This window comes from Schistocerca gregaria, chromosome X (assembly GCF_023897955.1).
Source record: "Schistocerca gregaria isolate iqSchGreg1 chromosome X, iqSchGreg1.2, whole genome shotgun sequence".
In the NCBI taxonomy this organism is placed as follows: domain Eukaryota; kingdom Metazoa; phylum Arthropoda; class Insecta; order Orthoptera; family Acrididae; genus Schistocerca; species Schistocerca gregaria.
In genome coordinates, this window is record NC_064931.1 from 365,607,464 (window position 1) to 365,626,196 (window position 18,733).

The 18,733-nt window shown below is 41.5% G+C and overlaps 1 protein-coding gene across 6 annotated transcripts in view; it reads left to right on the forward strand.

Moving 5' to 3' along the window:
• Positions 1-18,733, forward strand: part of LOC126299600 (syntaxin-binding protein 5) — a 901,795-nt gene that overhangs the window by 426,810 nt on the left and 456,252 nt on the right. For all 6 annotated transcript variants that reach the window (XR_007552829.1, XM_049991623.1, XM_049991624.1 and 3 more), the window contains exon 4: positions 4,582-4,716. Coding sequence is in view for 5 of the 6 variants with exons in the window: in XM_049991623.1 (XP_049847580.1) it covers positions 4,582-4,716 (135 nt within the window). In the remaining variant the exon portion in view is untranslated. The remainder of the gene's footprint in view (positions 1-4,581; positions 4,717-18,733) is intronic.

Consider the following 18,733-nt stretch of genomic DNA (forward strand, 5'->3'; position numbering starts at 1 on the left):
CACCGTAACACCACCGCCTCCGAATTTTCCTGTTGGCACTACACAAGCTGGCAGATGGCGTTCACCAGGCATTTGCCATACTCACAACCTGCCATCAGATCGTCACATTGTGTACCGTGATTCGTCACTCCACACAACGTTTCTCAGCTGTTCAGTCGTCCAATGTTTATGTTCCTTGCACCAAGCGAGGCGTCGTTTGGCATTTACCGGCGTGATGTGTCCACGTTTTCTCACCTCCGCCTACCTGTCATAGTACTTACAATGTATCCTGATGCAGTTTGGAATTCCCGTGTGATGGTCTGGATAGATGTCTACTTATTACACATTACGACCCTCTTCAACTGTCGGTGGTCAATGTCAGCCACAGACTAGGTCGGCCTGTATGCTTTTATGCTGTGTGTGTCCCTTCACGTTTCCACTTCACTATCACATCGAAAACAGTAGACCAAGGGATGTTTAGGAGTGTGGAAATCTGGCGTACAGACATGTGACACAAGTGACACCCAATCACCTGACCACGTTCGAAATCCGAGAGTTCCGCGGAGCGCCCCATTCTGCTCTCTCACGATCTCTAATGACTCCTGAGGTTGCTGATACGGAGTACCTGCCAGTAGGTGGCAGCACAATGCATATAATATCAAAAACGTATGTTTTTAGCGGTGTCTGGATACTTTTGATCACATATTGTAGCTTGAATCTGACAAAAGCGCCTTGATCCTTACTTCCCGCACCACTATTCTTGCCAGTCCCACCTCTCCGCGACGCTTATTCCTTGCGTTGCAGCCGTTAACGATGAAATGAAAATCGACGCTCCCGCCAAATGGGAATTGCGTCTTGTGATTAAATTTCTGTACTGTATGGGGTCAACCCTTATTGACATCCATCGGCATTTGACCGATGTGTATGGAGGAAAATGTATGGACGTAAAAAAAATGAGCCGTACAGACGTGCACGACGACGCCGGCTGCGGGCGTCCGTCAGTTCGGACGAGAGAGTGACGAAAGTCGAAATAGTTTTGGTTGCGGATCGGCGTGTGCCGAACCGACTGAGACTACCGTGGACCAGATTTTGACGGACAATTTGAAGTATCACAAGGCGTGTGCAGCTGGGTGCCGCGGATGCCCAGTGCACACACAAAAAAATTGCATCGAAAGTGCCCGCAAGTTTCTGTGTCGTTAGCGGGAACAGAGTGAGGAATTTCTAGATTTAATTGTAATCGAGGACGAGACGTGGGTTCACTGCTTCACGTCAGAGACTAAGGAACAATCGAAACAGTGGCGGCCTTCCGGTTCTCCAAATGTCAATAAGTTAAAGGAAACTCCGTCAAGGAGGGAAAGTGTTGGCTCCGGTATTCTGGGATAGAAAAGGCGTTCTGCTGGTTTTCCACCTGGAAAGAGGTACACCAATCATTGCGCAAGGTACTGCTAGACACTAACAAAGATACGCCGTGCTATATAGAGCAATAGGAGGGGTCGACTGACAAAGGGAGTTCGTTCGCACCATGACAACGCCCGCCCTCACGTCGCCAGCACAAAGATAGATCTCATCGCCAAATTCGTCCGCAGCTAGTGTTGTTTAGCGGGTTCGATTCCCTGCCGGCTTGGAGATTTTCTCTGCCCAGGGACTGGGTTTTTGTGGTGTCCTCCTCATCATCATCACTCGTTACAATGGTTAGATTGGATCATCTAAAAATTGGACTGTGTAATATTTGGGACTTTGTACGGGCGTTGATGACCCCGCAGTTGAACGCACCACAAACCAAACATCATCGCCAATTCGGGTGGGAAATCATTGACCATCCTCCATACATCTCATGATGATGATGATGATGATGATGATGACGATGAGATGATGATGATTTATGGTGGAGGGCGATAAACAGTAGTCAGCGATACATCTCTGACTAATATTTGTTCCCAAACTTGAAACAACACTTGGAGGGACCGAAATTCTCAAGCGACGAAGAGCTCAAGGCAGCTGTCCATTCCTTCCTGCACGAGTCGGCGGGCGAGTGGTACGACACGGATACCAAAAGGCTTCCGGAGCGTCTCCAAAAATGCATCAATCGTGACAGGGACTACGTTGAAAAAGAGCTGAAAGTCCAAGCTTTCAGAGTCTGTTATTGGTTTTGCAATAAAGTGATGATTACTAGGCCTATGTGAAAAAGTACTCGAAGGACTTATTGTAGAAAATCGTTAATATTGGTACAAATATACTCCTACTTGCACTCTGTGGTGGCGTTCAGACACTGTATGTAGGTGACTACAGTTACTAGTTTTCGACCCTAACAGTCAAAATATGGCCCTGTCACTTAGAACATCTTGTAAACATACAATCACCTTAATGATTTCAAGGCTTCAGAAGGAAATTCAGCTCTGAACAGTGATACAGCTTATTCATACTGCAGTAGATTCTAATTTTTAATTATGCGCTAATCCGATAAAGAAGCGATGAAATTTCGAAGGTGTTACAGCTATTGGTGCTGGTGCTGTTGGTCTGTTAAACGTATTAACCTCAGCGTGAGTATGCAAGCGGTACACTGCTAAGTCACTAATACCACAAAAATTGATTTGAATTTAATGTAATTCGTGGGCTGAATTTCAACGATAATACTCACGAGAACACATACATCCAAGTTTTTAGTCTAAGAGATTGAAAATAAGTGATACGTGTTTCCCAGAGCAATGTTGAATTGAGAGTCAGTTCAGAACACATTTCATCATAGGAATAACGAAAGTAATTGATTAAGTTTATTTCAGCAAAACTGGTTTTACAGCGTTATCAGATGTGATATTGCTTCAGAGAAAACAATATTTGTATCCTAGATCAAAATCCTCTAAAACATTTTTTCCCCTCACTTGACTTCTGGCGGTACCAAGTTTTTGCCATTAACCACGATTTCCCATAGCCAACTGCATCTTCATCATTAAGCAGTCAATAAATGTGAAACTGGACTAGAACAGTACCAACAGCAACAACCAATTCCCATATAACACTTGGAATTAGCCAGTCTTACGTACCTATTATTGAATAAAACCACAAGCTGGATGTGTGTCTCTGGTAGTACAGGGATTGGACAAAAATATTGAACCTCTGAGAAAGAATTGCCATACCTAATATGCTTTAGGTAATCCGTTGTTATTCAAAACAGCTTCCAGTCGTCTCGGAATAGATCAATACAGACCCTGTAAGGTTTTTAAGGGAATTTTATACTCTCTTTCCTGCAAAATAATAAGTTCAGGTAACGATTATGGAGGTGGATGGCGATCACGCCCACTTCTGTACTAAGTAGATCACAAAGGTTCAATAATATTGCAATCTGGTGACTGTGGTGGTCATGGGAGATGCGAACAGATATTGTGCCATGGGATGGATCTGATGACGCAGAATTGTCACATAATCCTTGGCAGTAATGCGAACTTAAAGTGTAACCATGACACCTCTGGAATACCATGATATGGCTGCCCAAATCATCATCGAGCGTACGCCATGATTCATAATTTAGATGTCAACATGGACAAAAGTTGGAAACAGTGTGACACGAAACTCTTTCGACCAAATTACATCCGTCCATTGCTCCATAGTACCGGTTTTATGACTTGGACACCACGTTTTCTTGTTGCGGACATTCGCATCTCTGATAAGCGGTTCAGGAATTCGAGCTCTCCCTGCAATTCCGTGCTTACGGAACTCCCTTCGTGGTGTTTTTGCGCTGGCAGGGTCCGCGAGAGTGACTTTGAGTTCTGTAGTGGTTTTTGCAGCTGTCATCCTCTTATTTTTTTGTCACTAACCTCTTCAACGATCATCTACCACGATCACGCAACACACACTTTCGTCCGCGAAGTGCTTAGCGGCTGATGATTTCCCGCTTTCCCCGTATGTCTTAGATATCTTCCACGCGTTGCATCTTGAAACGCCAAACATTTAGGCTTCCTAAGTTACGGAGGCACCCACCATACGAACACCAACATTTTGCCCACGTTCGAGTGCACTGAGCTTCGACGTAATGCACTGTCAGCTACACAGAACACAGTTATAACCACGACACACTATTGCAGCGTACTGAGGACACGGCACTACTGCCGTTCGTGGTCAAATACAACAGTGCAATCTGAAGGTGTAGCCATCATCTGCAGTTATGTTCAAGTATCCGTTTCTCGCGATGTTTCCATATTTTTGTCCAACCCCTGTGTAAGTGGTCCTGAAATTATTGCTTTTCGACGCAATTGTTTTGCGAAGATTGTGTTCCGTTTAAACGTAAAAACACGCAGTCGTCCTGCTAAAGTAGCTGGGTCTGAAAGTGCCGGCGAAATTGATCCAGAATAGTGGATCACTTTTCTTGATGTAGATCACTGTGCTAATTTTGTATCACCTGACAATAATTTCTGAACTCAACAGACTTCTGCGCAAGTCGTTGCCATAATAATTGAATGTTTCGTAGCCTTTGCACCTAAAGTCAAAATACGTTGCTATATCCATAGTTCATTTCGATAGGCTGCAAGTTGATAACAGTGTGAAGTGAGTAGAAATACTGCATGTGGTATAAAATCTGTAAACTGAGTTTTGTATTTCCTTTTACAGGATCACCTACATCCACTTGCCTCTGCAGAGCAAATGGCTGTACGTAGGCACCGAGCGTGGGAACATTCACGTTGTAAACATAGAATCCTTCGTTCTGTCGGGATACGTCATCAACTGGAATAAAGCAATCGAAGTGTAAGTATGCACCTTTTGATTACCCATGTACTAGACAGTTTCTTGAAACTATTTACTTATTGTATGTGTCAGATATTGTTTTCATGCTAGAAACCACCACCACAAATTTTCGGGGTGGTGGTGGTGGTGGTGGTGGTGGTGCCGCCGCGAGCAGTGTAACTAACAGCGTGTGCAACACAAAAACTCCCTCCACAACTTCTTTTGTGTCCGCAGCAGTATAACACTGATACAGAAAAACTGGATTCCACAAGAGTGACAAGCTTGTTGTTGGTTCACTCTAAATAAACAATTAGTACACACGATTGTGATGTGAACGCATTGCTCTTACACAGGCGGCTCAAAGTTTTGGCGTTAAAATTATACAAATAGCAGAAGTTCTCGTCAGAGAGCTTTGAAATAGGAAAGTGTGGCAGAGAATCAATATGTAGTTGTTTATTGACATAGACAGTTTCAGTCTTATAGCAACAACTTACGCTGATAAGAAGCGCTCAAAGTAACGACCGCCAGTCTCATTGCACGCATTACAACGGCACATAAAAATTGTCATATTCTCTCAGAGATCCGTATTTTTTATTCTATGAGACTGCCCGCTAACACCCTACATCCCAGCTCCTCTTAATTTCACACACACACACACACACACACACACACACACACACACACACACACACACACACTCTATACGACAAAATACATAATAGCGAGTTAAGGCGATTCCACTGGAAGTGGGCCAGGATTCCCACTTCCCACTTCCAATCCAAAGGTGAGATTATCTGTTGTTCAGGTGTACAAGGACATTAATATAGAGACGAGATGTTGCACTGTCGTGTTAAAACCACATTCTCTCGCCGACAACTAGTAGTAGTCTATAACTGTTGCAGCACATCTCAAATGATTAGCAGGCGACGTGAAGTATTCGAACACCTTAGCAACAGATAAGGTACTGTTAGTATATCTTATTAAATATCAGCCCAAAATTTCGTAGAAAATAGCTACTGCTGATCTTAGGAGACCGTGGCGTATGGACTTCCATTACTGCCAACTTGGATATTGCCGCAGTTGAAAACGCTGTCAAGGTTGAAATAAATCTCATCACTGAACATACCTTCTCAAATTCTACTGTGCGAGCAGTTCTTTGTCAATAATCTTGCCCAGCTCTGTAGCTAGAACGCGCCAGTATCCACGGCGTTAAGTTTTGTGTGATAAAGATGACGCCTGTTGTGAAACTTTTCCGGGCACTACATCCTGCTGTACCGTATATAAAACCCGCCGAGCTAGTCACGCGGTCTAACGCGCTGCTTCCCGAGCGGGAAGGCGTGCCGGTACCTGGCACGAATCCACCTGGCAAATTAGTGGTGAGGTCCGGTGTGCCGGCCAGCCTGTGGATGGTTTTTAAGGCGATTTTCCATCTCCCTCGGCTAATGCGGGCTGGTTCCCCTTATTCCGCTTCAGTTACACTATGTCAGCGATTGCTGTGCAAACACTGTCTCCACGTACACGTTCAACATAATTACTCTTCCACGCAAACATTGGGGGTTACACTCGTCTAGTATGAGACGTTCCCGGGGAGGGGCGGGGGCGGGGGCGGGCACGGGCACGCACTGGGGGCCGAACCGCACAATAACGCTGGGTTCGGTTGTGAACCACTGAGGGCTACGGCGGGACGAAGTCTCTCTGTCGTTTCTAGGTCCCCGGTTTAATACACATACACACACACCGTATATAAGGTGCGTCTCTGCTAGTTACTGTAACATGTTGCAAGCTGAGATAATTATTTGCGATCTGTTGCATCAATGTGCTCGAATAAGTTCTAGCAGTTATTGAAGTTCGCACTTGCGAACGACTCTGACAACGAAGTGTGGCTTTACAACCATAGGTTTGTGTAGTCAATTGTTGTACATGCGTTCTACTAAAAGTAGCAGCTGTAGACACAAGGGTTTCTCACACAAGTGCTGATTGCACACACGAAATTGACTTTCATTGCTACAATATTGCTAAATTATAAGAGGGTAGAAAAAACTAATAAAGGATGTAGTCAACACAATAACGAAGCTGAATTCTGTATATGTTCACTCAAACCTCAAGAATAAACATGACGGCCTTAGATAGAATCATTCAGTACGTATTTTTCCGCATCGAGGTTACATAATTAAGGTCGTAACTAAGTGCTGTTAAGATGGTGTGAATAGCAAATAAAATTTGGCACGTTCTCCAGTTATGTACGCTACCGTGGAAGCAGAAGCAAAATACAAGTCTCGACTGTACGTTAATAAGTTTCATCAGTGATGCTGCTTTACTGTCCCTTAAAGTTCAACACTAAATAGAACTATCGCTTGCGGAAAAGTGCAGTCTACTCCTCGCAAAAATACATGACATTGGAAAACAGCTGGAAAATGTAGAAGATCCGATTCGCTGCTCAAAAAAATCTCACCACTAAAACTTGGAAGGGTTCAAATATTGGGATAGGACTGCTTTCCAGAGAACAAACTACCCAGACTCTCCATCAAATGTTGACCAGACACGGACGTGCGAAAATACTGGCCGCAAAATATCCCGAGGCGCAGCAGCGCCGCCAGTAACAATTTCGTGAAATATTTCCACTCTAGCCATGTTCACACCTTCTTACAAAATATCATTGAAAATTACTATAATTAAAGTACAATATTTTTTATAACTGTACATATTGAAATGGCCGCCTCTTCATGTTGGTCACTTCGCGATCTTACAAAACTTTGGAACATATTACTCTAAGTAATAATGAAGCATGAAATGGTGGCAGCACGCACAACTTTTAAAATCAGCAAATACAAGTAAATATTTCTATACAGGGTGTCGCAGGTGAAATGGTCGATATTCATAGGTATGACCGGAATGATCATTCGAAGCAATAAAAGTCATGGTCTTCTCTAAAATGCATACCTTAAGAGCTGTGAGCACGTCTTCATCTTCGATACTGAAAAACAAATATCTTCTACTTCACAAGTGTCCGTAACTCTTAAGGCATACATTTTAGAGCCCATGTTTGCTATACAATTTTGCCTCGAATGATTTTTTTTCCTCATATGTCCCTGAATATTGACAATTCTTCTTAGCATACTCTTATATCTCTCAACGATTTGTCAAAACCTGTGTACCTTTTCCTTCTTTTTGAAGAGGCAGGGCAATTGAATCTTAGTATGAAATATACATTTCCTGCTTCCTCCTTCAGCTTATCAGAAAGTATACGTTCGGATGTTTTTGATCTATTGAGGAGTTTGCGGCAGGTTAAAAACATTCGAAATTTCAGTTTGTATACTAGGATTTTCCATACATTGATTGGCAATATAAGCTGCGACTTTCTTGACCTTTTCTCCACATTGCAAAACTACTCGGCTGGAAGTACGCCAGTAGCTGCTTCTGGGAAACACCCCTGTCGGAAAGCGCAAGTAGCCTAACCTCCGTAGACGCCTGGGACACCAAACCTCTTTTAGGGATTTCCGGCTGTTACCTGCTGTAGCCCGCCTTTGTACTCGGCGCTATGCTCTGGTCAAGCTTATGAAATTCCACCTCGGCGCTGCATTCGCTTCTCAGGGCAAGCAAGGAGCCAGCAAGTCTTGTGAACTTGGGACCCTACAGGACTTGGACGCCACCGCAGGTCTGCTGGGAGCGCTCAGGTCTGGTAGTTCGAGAGACCAGCGGAGACGTCAGAGGAATTCTTTCAGTCTGTGCTCAGTAGAAGAGCCAGTAGCTTTGTGCGAAAGTTCGAAATAAAGAGGCAGTGCAGGAAAAGGCGTTCTGAGTACATCCCTTCGTTGCTGGTCGTGACATATACTGGTTATTTCACACGCTGTATAATGATTTAAGAAATTACAGTACTAAATTTTGCAGTTTTGTGAGATTGACAGTACTTTCGTTTGACGAGTTAGTGGAGATCTCCAGAAATTAACTGACGAAAAAAGGACACTGTTTTCAGGAAAGTAATTTCACCAGGGGAAAAGATTTTCGTGACCTGTCTAACCGGTAGATAATTATTCGTTGTCTGCAGTGATATTTACTGTTTTAGTTGCGATTATAAAGTGTACATAGAAGAGATTTGTCAGTTTTTATTTGAGAAATACGTTATTATAGACTGAAATTCACCTAACAAACCCTTTATACAAAAAGAAGGAAAGGTGCCTCATTTGTTTACATATCTTATTTCTTAAAATAATTTCAGCGGTTTTGATGTATCGGACCCATTTTCTGCAGCCGGAGATATAGATGTGTTATTTCGGCGTGGAGTTGGTTTTGAGGAAAACATCCATAGCCCGGATGGTGAAATGTGTGTTTTATGTGGTGTAAAGTTCTTGTGATTGGAGCATCTGGGAAAGGCTGTGACGAAATAGACGATCGATGACTTTCCACGATTTTCAGTGGGCCGGAGTCCAAAGGATTCGTTATAAGTAGTTTGAACCTGATTATAAGGTGAAGAGGCTTATTTCGACACTGCTTCTTTTGTGACGCTCGTAATTCCCAATACCTTTTTTCCCCCATTTCGCATTTTGGGTCCTGAGATGAAGTATCCCTTGTTGCTGGTCTCATCTACATCTGACAGATAAGATTCGGAGTCAAAACTGCCCACAGAGCTCGGGGGAAAATAACTAGGTAGGGGTGAGCGGCAGGTGTACTGGCAGGCGTGTCGGCAGAACCTCGAGGCGGACGCTCTGGCTGCAGAGCTGCCACTCTCAAGTAGATGCCATCTGCGAGAGGCTCTATTGCGTCCCACGCTTCTGTCTGGCGTCTCTGTCAGCAGAGCTGCAGTGCCATCCCGATGCGGCAGGGTCCTTAGAGTGATGGTCCGTCTACGACAACCAGTCAAGAAATTTCAACAGTTACAAACTTCATGGTTTACATGTCACAGACGATTGTGTTGTTTTTCTAGGTGATGCCACCGTTAGTGTGGCAGGCAATTGTTTGTGTGAGGCGTATGTTTGAAAACTCCTTATGTTTCATAACATATTGCTCATTCCAGACGTCGTACCGCCTGAAAAGTATTTATTTCCAACAACTGGCCCCCTACCGCAAAACAATCCGTTTAGGGTGCTCTACTATCTCTATAATTTTGACCATAAAGATTTGGGAAACTCTGTATTCTGTTGGAAAAACAGTCTGGCGTCACACGCAACGACTGCAGTAGCACGTCCCGAAAGTTATGGCCCGTTTTTCAATGAAAACTGCCGAGAATATTGACTCGAGAGAAACTACTTTGGGATAATCTCCGAGTTAACGTAAGGACATATGACTGGGTCCTATTGTCGTTGCCTTTTCTTTCCACAGGGTAGGCGAAATAAAACTGGACCAGAAAATATTTACAGTAAGACTGACATAGGATTGACCGTTCTTTACGAATATCACAGAAGGTACTGGAAATGGTCATCATTGACGTCGAAACCAATGTATTTTGCATTGCAGACTTTGCTGCAGGTTTTGCCACAACATTTCCAGTCTCATATTCGTGCAAAAATAGTTCCGCATACAATGGATGAAAATTTTCCCAATCTGTTTATCCGCATTTTCTCACATTCCACTTCACGTACAGATATCTTAAAGCCTTTACCGAAAAGAAAACTCAGTGTCGCGCCTACAAGACTGTATTTTACTTCCAGGCTCGTAACCAAAGTTCATCTCTATAGAACTCATGGTATCATTTCCCTAACTTCAGTGGAAGAGGAATCTGGGAACTGGTGTAACTAAGTAGTCAACATGGCTTCAGGCGTTGTGCAATTTTTCTCAAGGACTCCAACCTACGTTTTCTTGATTCAATTTCGTAAAGCTTCAGCATATTCAGATATTCTTTTTGAAATTTTACAAAACAAGAGCATGAACAACTGTTACCGCACGGAAAAAATAAACAAAAATATTACCACACCGCAAAACATTAGAGGCACAGGATTTGAAGGAGTATGGTCAGAAACTGTTGGCGTTGCTGATGAAGAGAACGAAGAAAGGGTTAGAAAGAGGAACTATCCTGAAGATGAAACCCATTCTTCGTACTTAAGGATCTTCTGCAAAATCCTGGAAACATAACAACTCAAGCAAAATTAAGATTTGAATCATAGAAACTGTTGTAATCTATGGGATTGCTGGATTCTGAACTTCTGGGAGCTACTATAAAAAATTTGCAAAAGTATTTTGTGAACTGAGAGAACAGCATGTTTCGTATTTCGATATAATGTCTTCGAAAATTGAAGTGAAAGTGTTACCTACACTTCGAGAATTTTCTAAAAAGTTGTGTGACAGGAAATGAAACGAAATGAAGTGGACATTCGAAATGTATTGACTCAAACGCGTATAGGGGTTGAACTGCACGTATCGCATTACACGCCCTAAATGAGACACCTGTGACCTTTTGGTTAAATTGTCTGGCTGATGGCAAGTTTGCGAAATATAGAGGTGACATAACATATAATAACAGTAATAATAATATCGCGAAATAAATCAACGACCCATAAACGATGTAGGCCACACAGTTGCGATTTGGGTAGAATAAAGTTTACTCTGAAAGCAAACTAATAGCGAAAGTGGTCGTATTTAGAGTTACTGTTACACTCGAGTGTATATCCATTTGACACAGTTCGATTATTCACAATCTCATCGCGAAATACAAGTCATCTACGCGAAAAGTTAGAGTTCACACCAGGCGCGCGGCTGGTCATCGATCAGAGACTAAATCCCGTGATACCACACAACGCCAAATTTTCTAAGTCGTTTCACTTCCTAGCTGCCTGAGGACCGACTGTCCGCATTAGCGTCTGCTTCCGAACTGTACCCTTTGGTGTCTCTAGCCGAACTGTCCCTCCGCCCGTCTCGGTCGCGTCCCCCGCGTGCCGAACATTGTCGCTCAACTGACTAGAGCAGTTCCCTTTCCTGAAGCCGTCCATCTGATTGACTACAGCTTATTCTACTTTTTTTACATTTTAATAGTCAACGCTTGACCACTTTCACGTTCTAAATAAACAATCAATAATATACATTACATAACAAACGTTAAATTATTTTACGTAAAACCAATACAATTTCTTTCATAGCTTTGAATGACACGGTAGTAGCCTTGCACCAATGTGCTTTCTGATAAATAAATAAAGAACAAAAGTAGCTATTATGCACTAAACTTTACAACAAATACTGTATGACCTAATGGTTCAATAAGGTTTCATGCTGTCATCGTTCAATGTGTTTTGTGTGGAGGAAATGATGATCTGATGCTTAACTGAAAATACTGATAATTTAAATTTACTATATCTTTTAAGCAAATGAAGATACATATTTGATATTTACAACGTTTTTAATTTTAATGATGCGATTCTATATGAAATGTCGATCGTTAAGATCCACAAAAGCGTTCAGATTTTAGCATTCAGGTCTTCGTTACAATGCTTGTTAATTTCACGTAAACAGTAAATCCTAAACTATTATAGATATGATCAGTATTCAAGTTTTATTGGGATTACCATGAAAATTTATGGAGGATGGCGGATTAAAATTACTGTGGCTTCATTCCCTGCATTACCACAGAATTAAATAGTATCCATAAATGTTTCCCTTTATAGCCGATATTAAGTCCGCCATATTTAACACTGCTATGTCTCCTTGGCCACAACGGCTTCTACTGGGTTTCCCTAAGACGTAGGTTCCCGTCTGTCTCACTCGCACGCTACAGCGCTTAGGCCTCAATAGACAATAGACGCCTGTGAAAGGGACAGTATTAGTTACGCCAATGGATTCGCAGTCGCGAAAAGCGCACTTTAAATTGTTGCCTGCTCACCCACATATACAATAGGTTTTCCGTATTTTTTCTCGTTAAGGTTAGACGAATTTCGGTCGATTTCAGCCCCTATTGTTTCCTATTCACAGCCTGTGTTTCATCTCTAATGCTTATAACGTCTTCAGAGCGCTTACACTCCTTAACTCTTTTTCCTTATTTCCAAGCTCATCGCAGTTAATTATCAGCAAAACTTCCAGCTGAGGACTGAAGCCCAGCGTAGTACAGAAGCACAGGAAGCCACACAGAAATCGCTTTAATATTTCTAGTGAATTTGTTTCTTTACGCGTAGGCTAAAATTACGGGGTTCAGTCCTTCATTGGGGCTGGAATTTTTCTAATAGTTAACCAGTGTACATACAGGAATAAGAAGATAGCTTACAACGAGCACTTTATTCACATGAAGTGTGAGTACTACTGACAAGGGATTTCAGATCGATTCCGTATTTCTGGATTTCTGGAAGTCTTTTGACACTGTACCACACAAGCGGCTCGTAGTGAAACTGCGTGCTTATGGAATATCGTCTCAGTTACGTGACTGGATATGTGATTTCCTGTCAGAGAGGTCACAGTTCGTAGTAATTGACGGAAAGTCATCGAGTAAAACAGAAGTGATTTCTGGCGTTCCCCAAGGTAGTGTTATAGGCCCTTTTTATCTATATTAACGATTTTGGAGACTATCTGAGCAGTCGTCTTCGGTTGTTCGCAGATGATGTTGTCGTGTATCAACTAATAAAGTCATCAGAAGACCAAAACAAACTGCAAAACGATTTAGAATAAATATCGGAATGGTGCGAAAAGTGGCAGTTGACTCTAAATAACGAAAAGTGTGAGGTCATCCACATGAGTGCTAAAAGGGATCGGTTAAACTTCGGTTCCACGATAAATGAGGCTAATCTAAAAGCCTTAAATTCAACTAAATACCTAGGTATTACAATTACGAACAACTTTAATTGGAAGGAACACACAGAAAATGTTCTGGGGAAGGCTAACCAAAGACTGCGTTTTATTAGCAGGGCACTTAGAAAATGTAACAGACATGCTAAGGAGACTGCCTACACTACGCTTGTCCGTCCTCTTTTAGAATACTGCTGCACCGTGTGGGATCCTTACCAGATAGGACTGACTGGGTACATCGGAAAAGTTCAATGAAAGGCAGCACGTTTTGTATTATCACGAAATATGGGGGAGAGTGTCACAGAAATGATACAGGATTTGGGATGGACATTAAAAGAAAGGCGTTTTTCGTTGCGACGGAATCTTATCACGAAATTCCAATCACCAACATTCTCTTTCGAATGCGAAAATATTTCGTTGACATCGACCTACATAGGGAGGAACGATTACCAAGATAAAATAAGGGAAATCAGAGCTCGTACGGAAAGATATAGGTGTTCATTCTTTCCGCGCGCTATACGAGATTGGAATAATAGAGAATTGTGAAAGTGGTTCGATGAACCCTCTGCCAGGCACTTAAATGTGATTTGCAGAGTACCCATGTAGATGTAGATGTACATTCTACGTTAAATTGTAGGTACCCTTATAACAAGCTAGTTGGCCCTGTTCTGTGATTGGGGGAAAAAAAAGCAATGTTGTATTTTTGGTAATACTAGGTACGTGCTAACGTCGTTGCTTACTCATGCACTACACTTACGTCCACAGTAATATTTCCATCAGCTGTACTTCCGTTTTGAGAAAGAGAGATTACTAATTAATTACGGACATGCTTAGTGCATTTCTTACGCTATCTACTGTTCATCGTTGTGTCACTTCACTGGCTTAATGCAGAGCCTCATTGTTTTCGGAAAGTCTTTCGTAGATCATCAGAGGTATCGTTCAGGGCGGAAGAAGGAGGCATGACTCCTATCCAGAGTAGAACAGTTGCGCCTTTCGCTTCCCAACTGTTCGTGCTCGTTTGCCTCGCTAGTTGATGCGTCCATATCTCACCGGGAAAACCGCAGGAGTGTTTTCATTCAAATGTTAATGAGAGACGTAATGTCGCAATGTGTGTGCCTCGGTAGTAATAAGTGTTGCGTCAGTAACCCATATTTCGCTGTTTTCATTAAGTATTCGAACTCAGCCCTTACAGGTTTATGGGCCATTCCACTGTTACGTTACAGCGCATATTCACGCTCTGCGAGACTGTTAACAGCAGTTGTGATACAACATGGACAAGGTTAAGTTTCCACGTCATGTAAAGACTGTAGAAGTCAATTTGTATAAAAGTGGAGCTCACGGCATTAAAATGGCATAGATTACTTGAATGGGAAAGTCATTGACAGAAACTGAAATTACTAAATATACCGTGATATTCTTCCTTCATTAGATCGTTTGTTTAAAAGGCCTGGTAAATGAACTGAGAAAATAAATTAATCGAAACATGAGCAAGAAGTGCCGTGTTAATTATTTATCGGCGGTTGATAGGTTAATCGATTGAACTTGGCGAAGATAAGAATTTCTCCATAGTCACATTTAGTTAAGTAAAACGGATGGTGAACTTATAATTGAAGCATACAGAATTGATTTTCATAGACACAGCGAGTTTTCGTGAAACACGCAATTTTTTAATTAAGAGGAGAATGTGACACTGAGAAAAGTTGATTCCAGTCCGTCAGTTGGAAAATAAAAAAAAACCTGTTCTCCGGAGCTCAGAGCATGTGAATTGACATTTTATCCAATTGAAAACCAACTAAATCGACGATCTGAATTTTCGCTTAGCTTCCTTTTCACACTGTGATGGAATCATTTGTGTCTAAACTGTCAACTTAAGACACCATAGGTTGGAAAAAGTGCACAGGGCTGATAAAAAACTTTCTAAGAAGTGAAATATTATCCCCATTTCAACCCTTCTCTACAACTCTGCAACTCCTTGGCATTACTCGTGTTCGCTCCGTGCGCCAATGAACTGTTCTAGAATGGTTTCACACAACCACTAAAATAATCATCGTCATCCGAATTATACACTTTTGTGTTAGCTCCTGGAAGTCCTTTTCATTTATCTTACCTGGACACTAATTTTTACAATTGCGTTTTGGAATATCGTAATTTAGACCGTGTCCATCGACAGGAAAGACAATTTAAAAGGAGCGTGCTATCTTCTACTGAAAACATAGTTAGCTGCGGTATCTAGTGAATGAAGTCTCTTGGAGGGACTGCGTACATTCGTGACTAGAGAGTCAGACTAACCTCCCAGTAGAGACGAAAGCAAACTGTCGTATTTCTCTGCGCATGGATGTTCCCCATCAGGAATTAAAAATAACCTTCACAGAGGCAAACCGAACATGCAACATTGATGTTCAGAGGCAAGTAACATTACCGCTAACTGCGGCCGCCTGAATAAACGCTGTTTCCGATACTGGTTTTGTTCTGTTCGCTTCGCGACGTATCGAATATTTTAGAAATGTTTCCGCCCAATATCATTCCGAAAGATTAATTATGCTGCAGAGTTATGTTTGAGTATGCGTATTGCATCTCTACTTTTCGTTGCGTAGAGAGCTCGAGATTGTAATTTTTAATCAATAATAGAGATATTTACAGTAGATAACAATTTTTTTATTAATTCTGAGGGAAGTTTAATGTTAAACATTTGTAACGCTTTTGGAAAATAAGTAAAACAACGAAGAAAGTAAATTCTAATCGTTATACTACACTATTAAACTGTCTAAAGCATGACGTATTTGTGAGATCTTGATTTCTAGAGTTTTAACGCTGCTTTTGTCAGGTCGGCAGCAACGTGAAACGGGGACTGTAGATAAACTTAGTCAACATTTTCTTTATTTAATGTGAATTATGTGTGTGCAGTCCGTCTGCATAAATGTATCCAATATGATGTTCTGACGTAATTCACAATACTGAAAAATCCTGAACATTTTAGAAACTGTAACACTGAGGAACAGTAGCTGTATAAGTCCAATCTCGGGCAACTTGTAGAACAGTGCAACAGCAATAAGAAATTAATAAAATATTTCGCTTTACGTTCCTATAAAATAATGAATGTTGACTAAAGATATGTACATACTTCAAAAATTTCAGAGGGAAATACAAAAGTATTATTAACTGCACATTAAGCGTCCGGTAGCTGTAATATAGAAATAAGACGTCAGGATTTTATGGGCTGTTGAAATGAACTGGGACAGTATAAGTCTGGGGACGTGTAGGCCGAACAGTGTCCCGTCTTCTAGGACGACAGAGGTCAGTGTTAAACAACGCCCAGTCGTCGTCATCGTCATCGTCATCTTGTGCCTTTGCCTCACATCGCCGCACGGTCGGCAGGGTTATTTAAGGGGTTCGGCCTGGTCAGTTTAACGGCTGGCTGGATGCCCTTCCCATCGCCACCCCGTTACCCCTTTTATTTACTTAGACATGTTTCGGAGTGAAAACTCCATGTTCAGCATTTAAAAGTTTGAATTGAAGCGTTGTCATGGCATTGTAAAGCTTTTGCACCTTAATGAGATTATACTATTAAAAAAGAAAGGATAAGCTGTATCAGACTTAGTTGGAAAACGGGCAACGAAAAAATGCGAAAATGACACCACTGTTATTCCATGGTCAATTTCCTCTGTATTGCTTGAGTCCCGGTTTGAGGCGCCATGTTACAGACTGCGCGGCCCCTCCTGCCGGAGGTTCGGGTCCTCCCTCGGGCATGGGTGGCTGTGTTGTTCTTAGCATAAGTTAGTTTAAGTTAAACAGTGTGTAAGTCTAGGGACCAATGACTTCAGCAGTTTGCTCCCTTACGAATTCACCGAATTCACACACATCTGACTTTCTTTTAGTCTAACGATAATCGTCGGATGTTTCACACTCTGAAAATGAATCTTTCGCTCCGACGTATACTTAGATAAATAAAAACCTATACCTTAGTTGGAGTTATATTTGTGTGTCCCAGGAGGAAAGGTTAATATTCACGGACATTACAGGAACAATAATTCGAAGCAAAATTCTCTAGTAAAATGCTTACTTTGAGAGTGACGAGAACGTGTCCATCTTAGCTACTGTGAAACATCTGTTCTGCTGAAAAAGTGGTCATAGCTCTTAAGGTATACGTTTTAACGCTCATACTTTTTTGCTTCGAATGATACATCCCGTCATATTCCGTTATGAATTCTCTTGCTCCTCATATGGCTTCCATGATTCACATTATAGAGTGCTTTTGAAAATTCCATGTGAGAAAGTAGACATATTTGTTGTATATTGCTTTATTGGTTCATACACTAAAAATTTGCCTAAATGTACCACTAACTTTACTATCCGACGTTTCGATTCTGGATCAGATAATAATACTATTTCTGAGAGTCTATAGCAATTCTAAAACTGTGCAAACTGTGTTCTTTAAGGCGCCTGCTTTAATGTTGCCCAATGATTTACGCATTTGAATCATTATGATAAGCCTGATGAAGTACGTAAAAAAACTGCGTAAGAATGCAGGCTTGAGTTCTCACATCTTGCACAAATTTACAGAGTTATTGCACACGGCAACCGTTCCGTAAAGCGAGGAAGGAAAGTACTTCCTTCTCTCACATTTCTTTGTACGAACAGTAGTAGTTACACTTTGTTTTAGGCGACAACGTACGAACAGTATGTGTCTAGAAGCTAACGGCGCATGTCAAGCCATTGAATCATCAGATTTAATTTCTGAACAGGCATCATATTCATTCAGGATGCAACCCTATTTATCAACGACCATATATTTAACTGGTATGCTCGATTTTACGGATTTAGCCTTTTCTGCCGTAATGCACCATATGTATTCTGTGATTCAGTAGACTCAAATTTCGTACAAATTCGTGTATGATGTTTACATGAAAATAACTAATTAAAATATAGTGTGAATGGCAGTGGTTGTTCATTACACATCTTATCATTATGTGCAAGTTTTGTTTTAAAGTTGAATTATTGGTTGCAATAACATTGTTGCTGAAAATTAATTTCTTTCCGTATGTATTGTTCCACATACCCATCCTGTCGTGATGCGTCCTTTTTTTTTTCTTTTTGCAAAAGAATTTGTCAACAGTATTACATTATGCTGGAAAGTTGAAAAACAAAATAAAACCCATTTAACCAGCAACGCATTTCTATAAAGGGCTTCTTTCCTGTGCAAAATGAGTCCTAACTGTGACTATAAAAGCTATGTGTAATAATGACACCAAAGCCGAATGGTTAACCATGTGATCAGATGCGGTCAATTATTCTGAGCCACCCTGGTGAGATTGTTTCGGAAAGTGTTCGCAGTAAAACAGTT